Source organism: Entamoeba nuttalli (assembly GCF_000257125.1).
Source record: "Entamoeba nuttalli P19 unplaced genomic scaffold asmbl_9268, whole genome shotgun sequence".
NCBI classification, from domain to species: domain Eukaryota; phylum Evosea; order Mastigamoebida; family Endamoebidae; genus Entamoeba; species Entamoeba nuttalli.
The window spans coordinates 1-8,286 of record NW_008579548.1 but is presented as its reverse complement, the minus strand read 5'-3'; the positions used below and the strand labels follow the sequence as shown (position 1 = coordinate 8,286).

At 24.7% G+C, this 8,286-nt stretch overlaps 3 protein-coding genes across 3 annotated transcripts in view; 1 reads left to right on the top strand and 2 right to left on the bottom strand.

The window, feature by feature from the left end:
* ENU1_196870 (RhoGAP domain containing protein) overlaps positions 1-1,562 on the bottom strand; it is a gene marked incomplete at both ends in the record, with an annotated part of 3,276 nt that extends 1,714 nt beyond the window's left edge. The window contains one exon of the mRNA XM_008861989.1: positions 1-1,562. This exon is cut by the window's left edge and continues 1,714 nt beyond it. Within this exon, the coding sequence (XP_008860211.1) occupies positions 1-1,562 (1,562 nt within the window).
* A 116-nt stretch (positions 1,563-1,678) lies between these two features.
* On the bottom strand, positions 1,679-4,530 carry ENU1_196860 (hypothetical protein; the record flags this gene model as incomplete). Its single annotated transcript, XM_008861988.1, has 3 exons — positions 1,679-1,740; positions 1,814-4,406; positions 4,459-4,530. The coding sequence occupies 3 exons, from the start codon at positions 4,528-4,530 to the stop codon at positions 1,679-1,681; spliced, it is 2,727 nt and encodes a 908-aa protein (XP_008860210.1).
* Positions 4,531-4,707: 177 nt separating this feature from the next.
* Positions 4,708-7,695, top strand: ENU1_196850 (DNA damage-binding protein, putative; the record flags this gene model as incomplete). Its single annotated transcript, XM_008861987.1, has 1 exon — positions 4,708-7,695. The coding sequence occupies one exon, from the start codon at positions 4,708-4,710 to the stop codon at positions 7,693-7,695; it is 2,988 nt and encodes a 995-aa protein (XP_008860209.1).
* Positions 7,696-8,286: the final 591 nt, after the last annotated feature.

The window sequence follows — 8,286 nt, the reverse complement described above, 5'->3', positions numbered from 1 at the left end:
TTAATACATTTATTTAATACATCTGGAACATTATCAAGACAGGAACTAAATTGTTGAAATTGAACTAATTCTTCAATAGAAGAACCAATATATTTATTTTTCTTGATAACAACTTTTTTATTAAAGAATTTAGTTGATACAGGATTTCCTAACTCAATAATTTGAGTTGTTGTAATGTCAAGAGATGAAAGAGTTTCTTTAAATTGATTGGACCATTCAATAATATCACTCTCATGTTGAAAGGAGAAACAAAATGTTTTACGGTAAATTGAATCTTTTGTTAAGATATGAAGATCTCCTGCAAACGTATGGTCCTGAGGAATATCAATTTCAATGTCAGCAGTAACCAATCTTTTAGCACTTATAAAGTCACATGGTAAAAATGTATTGCCAGCGTATGATAACAAAATCAATAAACCTATATTTAAATAATATAAATAACATTTTTGATATCTACAAATTTCATCATTTGTTTGTAAACGTAAAAATGCTATTCCTGCATGAATAATCGAATGTTCATTTATTTGATTTATTATAGGATCATATATTTCTAAAGATTTATTCCAATAACGGGAGGCTTTGAGTGAATTAAGAATATCATGATAATTAAGAAATGAATTTAATCCATCAACACTTTGTGATAATTGAGAAGTAAATGAAGAAGCTGTTATTAGGTTTGATTTTATCCATCTAAGATCACTTAAACTAATTGATTCATTATCACCAATTTTATAAGAAGTTATTCCTTTAAATTGAATAAGAATATCTTCTAAATCAATTGTTTGTTCTATACCTATTCTATCTGATTCAAATAATCTAATACAAATATTAATAAATTCAGCACAATTACACATGAGATCTTCTAATGAAGTTGTATTATTTTTTTGATAAACCTTTTGATGAATTAATGATTTATTAGACCAATTTCTAAAATTCATAATAGTTGTTTGAATATTTTTATTAAATTGAGTAAATTTATCTAAAACTTCAATAGTAAAAGATAATACCATTGGATTAAATGAATTTTTTATTGTATTCTGAAGACTTAATACTGATATTTTAAGTGCAGTAAGTATTTCTTCAAAAATATTAATTGAATGAATAAGGTTTTCTTTGTATTGAATAAGTTCATCTTTATCAAATTCTTTTATATCAAATTCAAGAATAATAGATTTTTCTTTATCAGTTAAATTTAGTCCTTTATCAAATTCTTTGTTTTTAGAAATTCTATTGATAATACCAACGCATTGTTTTTCAATAGAAATGATGATTTTAATTATGTCTTTAATTTCTTGAATAATTTTTAATATTGATCTTCTTGTCATAACATTATTTTCTGGACTAGAAATTAATGATAACTTTGAACTTAATTCAAATGAAGGTTGACGTCTTGTTGAATCATTGGGAGTACTAATTTGTGATGAGTCAATAGTTAATCTTCTTAAAGGAATGAGTTTTGCTGGATTTAAAGAAGGAAGATTTTTAGTGTTACCTCGAGAATGTTTAGTAAATGAACGAGGTCGTGAAAATCCGTGTGAACTAACGCTTTCAACAGAAATCATCCAATAAATTATAACTTAATAGTATTTTTTAGTTTAAATAAAATGGAAAAATAATGATATAATAAAAAATAAATTAAATTTTATTTGAAAAGAAGAAAGACACATAAAACATTTATTTATTTAATACAGTCTTTCTTAAGTAATGACAAACAATTTATGTGAATACAAGTATGACAATCTAGAAATAAGTACAATAAATTTTTTTATACTATAATTTAATGAAATATATTAAAAAAATAACTAAAACAAACATCTACATATAAAGTCATATGAACAAAGTGTTTTATTACATACTGAACAAACACAATTAATATGAGAAAGATTAGGAACAAATGAATGATTTAATGAAGACATAGATTGTGGAATATCCATAAAGAAAGGAGATAAATTAATTGATGAACATGTTGGTGGATTATTTAATTGATAGTAAAAAAGTGAATTAAATGAACTCATTAAAATAACTTCATTTTTTGTTATTAAAAGAGATGATATTATTGAAAAAGGATTAAATATTGATAAAATCTTAAAATGATTTTTATCAATAACTAATATACAATTGTTTGTAGTAAGTGCATAATAATGTTGATTTCCCATTGTAATGTCTTTAATACTTCCTTCATAAGAAATAATAATTTCTAATTCATTTCCATTAATTTCATTAAGTACAGAGATACTTCCATCATTAAATCCAATCATAACAATTCCATCATTTGATGTTATAACAGTAATTTCTTTATTTATAAATTCATAGTCTTTTGTTAATAATAAATTTCCTTTTTGATCAAAGAATTTTAATGTTTTATTATTTATTGCTACAACAAATCCTGATGTTATTTGATGTGTTTTAATTGTTTCTACTACTTTAAATGAATATGTTTCTATCAATTTAAATGTTTGACAATCAAAAAATTCTAATCTATTATCAAATGCAACCATTAAAATATTTTCATTAATTGCAATATCTTTAATTCCATTTAATTCCATTGTGACTGTTTTAACATCAATTATTCTTGTTATACATTTATCATTTGCAATAAAAATATATTCATTAGAATTACAACATAATGTATATGTATCAGATAAATGTAATGATAATACCTCTTCATCATTACAATAACAAATAAGTTGTTGTTCAAATAATATACAATATTTAATATCACCTAATATCATTATTTTTTTTATTGGTTCTTTCATTAAACTCACTTTATTTAATACCATAGGTATTCCTTTCATTGTATATCTTGGCATTATATATTTAATATTATCAATAATATATTTTATTCTTGTACTATCCATACATTTCTTTTTAAATGTAGAATCACTAGCTATTTGAATTAGTTTTATTGCATCATCCATCCCAAATGAAAATTGTTCACCATTTATAACAAAACAATTAAGTAGAAAGATAAATGATAATAACATATTTCTTATTTCACTTTCTTTTAAATCAAAGAATTCAACAAGGTTTGATTCTTCAATATTATTAGCTTTGTAATTAATTTTATTAAATAAATCAATATCATTTTTATTAAATAACTTAGGTTTCATTTCTTTTAAATAATCAATAAAGAACCCAGCAATCTCTTCTATTGGTACACCACTTAATTCAATATTAGGATTATTTTGTAACGCATGTTTAAGTATTCCTTTTGTTTTTAATTTAGTTCCCATTTTAAAACAAGAACATCCTCTTAATATTAATTCTTTTATTACACTAAATACTGTAGCTGGTAGTTTATCTGTTAAATTACTTTCAACAAGTATTTCTTTCATTTTAATAGTTGTATTTGTTTTTTGTTGATTAATACAATGAGCTAAATCATCATGCCACATTAAAGCTGTTAAAAGATTTGTTGAACACATACAATATGTAGTATTATTTAATTTATCTCCAATAGTTAATACACACCATCCTTCATTATAAAATTCACCATTTATTCCTGTAATATTACCAATATTTAAATTATCAATAGAAATCCATATTGATTCTATAATAGTATTATCTAAAGGAATAAGATACATTTGAAGTCCATTAGGGTAGAGAATAAGAATTGCATTGATCATTATTCTTTTATTATATTTATCTAATTGTCTTAATAACATACTTCCATGTCTTATAATAATACCCTTAGATGATATATTAATAGATTCTTTTGTTTTGAGACTATTAGCAACACAAAAAAGTTCTTTAGTATATTTTCTCATCTCTTTTATTTCAATATCTCCTTGTGATATTAAATTCATAATAATCGAATCATGGTTCATTACATTCTCAAATTCAGTTGGTTTCAACAACTTTCTTTTCTCTAATAATTCATTATTAAACACAATTCCTAGTGATGTCATATACCGTTGCATGTCTTTATCTAATAATTCAATCAGAAAAGAAAACTCTTTTAATATTTCACTTGTACAATTAATCACATCATTCACATTTGCTTCTGGAATTTCTGCATATGTTTCTACAGCTAAAGCTGAGAGAACTATAGGGTATGTATCAAAACATAATTTACCATCAATTATAAATGAGGATATTAATGGTAGATTCATTGGTTTTGATAATCCCATTAAAGCCATAGACATCTGTTTTAAAAGAATACTCCGTTGACAGGCTGGTAATACTTCATTGTATCTCTGTACAAACTGAGATGGTGATGTGATAGAATCAAATAATTGAAATAATTGTTTGGATGAACTAACTATTGTTGATAATGATACCTTTATAATTTCTGTTAAATTAAATGTTGGGATATCTTTAGGTTCAATCTCAAATGAACCAGTTGAGTTTGGCCTTAATACCGTACTTCCTCTTCTTGAACTCCATGAATATTTTGTTCTTGTTTGCTAAATATAATAAATATAATAAAAAGTAGTTAAAATAAAAAATAAAACAAACAAGTGTCTTCTTTTTGATATAAAGTCTTGATGAAGAAGTTGGAGTTAAAGCAATAGAATTAGTCCTTTTCATTTGGTATTTTTTTCTAATTTTGTAGTTTGCTGAGACTGAAAAAAAAGAAAAATTAAAAGAAAAAAAGGTAAATTTAACAATAGTAAACTTTATTATTAATAATATGTAAATATTAAAAAAACTCATTATCGTTATTTCATTATAATCAATATGAGTCAAGACAACAACCATTTTTTTATGTTTAATACATTAATTAATCCAAGTGGAGTTTCTCATTCAATTACTGCTCAACTAACTCTTAACATAAATTATCTTGTTGTAAGCAAATTAAATTTATTAGAATTATATGAAATTAACTCAACTGGTCTCATTCCTTTAACAACAAAACGATATTCATCTGGGATTACCCTTCTTTTAAAATATAAACCATTAAAAGATATTACAGACTATCTTATTGTAGTTACTCAATCAAATGAAATAGAAATACTTAAACTTACAACATCTGCATTACATATAATTTCTTCTGGTTCTTTAAAAGATACTTTTGGAAGAAAAGCATTTTTTGGAGTTAAAGCAGTTATTTCTCCTAATAATCAAATTTTACTTTTAAATTTATATGAACAATTAATTAAAGTTGTTTTATTGCCACAATATCCTAAAGATCAATTAACTGCTTCAAATATAAAAGTTAATCACTCACACATTCTTGATATGACATTTTGTTTATTAAATGATTCATATCAACTTGCTTTATTACATGAAAATAAAAGAGATATTAGACACATTGATACATATACATTAAACTCATTTAATGAATTAGAAAAAGGAAGTTTTAGTCAACCAAATGTAGGACCAACCACATCAAGAATAGTAGGATTTAAAGATGGTATTATTGGAATTTTCGTTATTTCAGATGAAATAGGATGTTATTTTAATGGAAATGGAAAACACATTCTTTGTAACCTAAACCAATACCCAAATACTGCTTGTTGTTTCATTAAAAAAGATGTGTTAATAATGACTGACTCAAAAAGAAATTTAGATACTCTTGAATTTAAAGTAAATATTAACAATGAAATTATTGAAATAACAAAGAAACAATCACCAAAACTTTTACAGTCTATTTCTTCTACAATCAGTTATCTTTCTAATAAAATCCTTTTTATTGGTTCATTAAATGGAGACAATTTAATAATGAACTTAAATGGAAAGATTTTAGAAAAATGGAGTAATTTTGGTAGTTTAATGGATGCAAGACAAATAAGTAATAGAGAAGACTATCTTGTTGTTGGTAATGGTGGAGGAAAAGGTAGCATTGGATTAATGATTAAAGGAAGTGGAATTGAAGAACTTGGGTCTTGTGAGATAAATGATATTAAAAGTGTGGAGAGTATTGAATATGATAGAAAGAAATATGTTATTGTTGGGTTTGAAGAAGAAAGTAATATATGGGAAATACACCAAAAGTCAAAACACATAAAAATTGAAGAAAGTTCATTAAAGAAAGTTATTGGTAAAGAGAGAGTTATGTGTTGTGGAATAATAAAAGAACGATTGATTTTTGTTTGTAAAAAAGGAATTTATAGTATTGACAAACATCAAAAGAAAAATACTCTTATGAAATTTGATAGTTTTATTACACACGCAAAATTCATTAATCAACAAATATATTTCATTTATGGAACAGAATTATTTAAAATTACTGAAGAATTAAAAATTCAAAAAATGAAAGATTTCGAACAAAATGTTAGTTGTTTTGATATAAATGAAATTATAGTTATAGGACTTTGGGATGGAAGTATTTTAATTTTTGATATTAATGGAATATTAAAGAAAACAGAAGTAGTAGATACTATTGGAAGAAGCATTTTAATTGATCATAATAAAATTTATGTTGGATGTGATAATGAAATAATTGTTTTCTTATACAATCAAATGGAAGAAGATTGTACATATAAAAATAAACTTAAATATCATATTGAAACTTCTCAATCAATCAAACTAAAAAAAATATATTCAATTCCTTGTGTTATTGCAAATAAAACATTCACTTTTCAACAAACTGGACTTGTTCCTCTTGCCGTTGAAGACCTTATTGATATTTGTGAAAGTCCTGTTGGTGATTATGGAGTAATATGTGCAACTAAACGTGGTATCGTATTTGGTTTAATGAAAGAAATGAGTAGAGTTACATTTAAAATGATACATTCTGGAGAAAATTGTTGTAAAATTGCTACTGATGGGTCTTATGGATTACTTGTTGGTAAAACAATTAAGTCAATTAATTTAATTGATGGAAGTTTTGGTGTTACAACAATAGAGCTAAAGAGTAATGAACTTGCACTTTGTGTTGACTCGTTAGAAGATAATATTTATGCTGTTGGAACTGCAATAATAAGAGAGAATGAAATAGAACCATCAAGTGGTAGAATTTTATTAATACGACAAGACACAGAAGGATTAATTTATATTGTTGGAACAGAAGATTATGATGGTGCTGTTTATTGTTTGAAAAAATGTCAAAAAGGAATAGTTGCCTTTATCAATAGAAATGTTCATGTCATTGAAAAAAAAGGAAAAGATTTAAATACTAAACAAAATATGTTATTACCTTTGATAGGGGTTAGTCTTGACATTTGTAAAGATTATATCATTGCTGGTGATTTAGCAAGGTCACTTTCTGTTTATCGTTACAGAAATGACATTGAACATCTTGATGTTGTTGGTAAAGATAATCAAATTGTTTGGTCCTCTTGTGTTGGCAGTATAGAAAGTGAATATGGCACTTCATTTTTAGTTGCAGATGTATCAGGAAATATTAAAATATTTAATTCTGATGAAGAAGAACCAAAAACAGATGATGAAAAAATTAGTTTAATATCACAAGTTCATGTCGCAGATTCAATTAATTTTATCCAAAAGTCTTTCTACAAAGGATGTCTAATGGGAGGTGTACATGGTGGTATATATAATATTTGTGAAATATCAAAAGAACATTACCTTTTTTTGAATAAAATTCAATCCAAATTAGTTAAGTCAAATTGGAGAGAAAGTGTTAATACTCAACAAACAAGTCCAATGATGAATTGTATTGATGGTGACAAAATTGAAAGTATTTTAGAATGGAGTGAAAAGAAACAAATGTTATTAGCTCAAAAAATTGGTGTTGAACACCAAGAAATGATAGAAAAAATACAGTCACTCTTCTCTTTAGTTTTTAATTGATTGAATTTGATATTATCAATAATCATTAATATTTAATTCTTTTGATAAAAACAGAAAAAAAAAATAAATCAAAAAACATTCAAATTCAAAAAAAATTAATGTTAATAGTAAATCCTTCTTACTTATTTTATTTCATTTGTGTTGACTCAACTGATTTGAATTGACTTTTATGTACATCCTTTGCTGTTATTATTTCTTCTTGTTTCTTTTTAAGTATATTTTCATATTTGTGAATTAACTCTTCTTTAAATGGATAGAAATGAGAAACTCCTGGTTCTTTATTTAACTTCTTCTGTGCTTCTGGAAACTTTTTTTCCAATCCTCTTATTTTGTGGTTGTATCTTCCAATCTTCTTCTCAACTGAGTGTTTCTTACTGATTGTTTGTCATTTGTTTCTGGGTTTTAGTCTTAGCATCCTTTTTAGGTCTGTAAGTTCTTTTCTGCTTTTTGTTATTGGTTCTTCTTTTTGGTTATATTAAAACACGAATTTGTTATTTTTCATTTTCTCTTTTCTTATCATCACCTAATTTCTTCTATCTCTATTTTCTTTATTCTTGTTGCTATTTTATTTAGTTCATCTTTTATCATTTA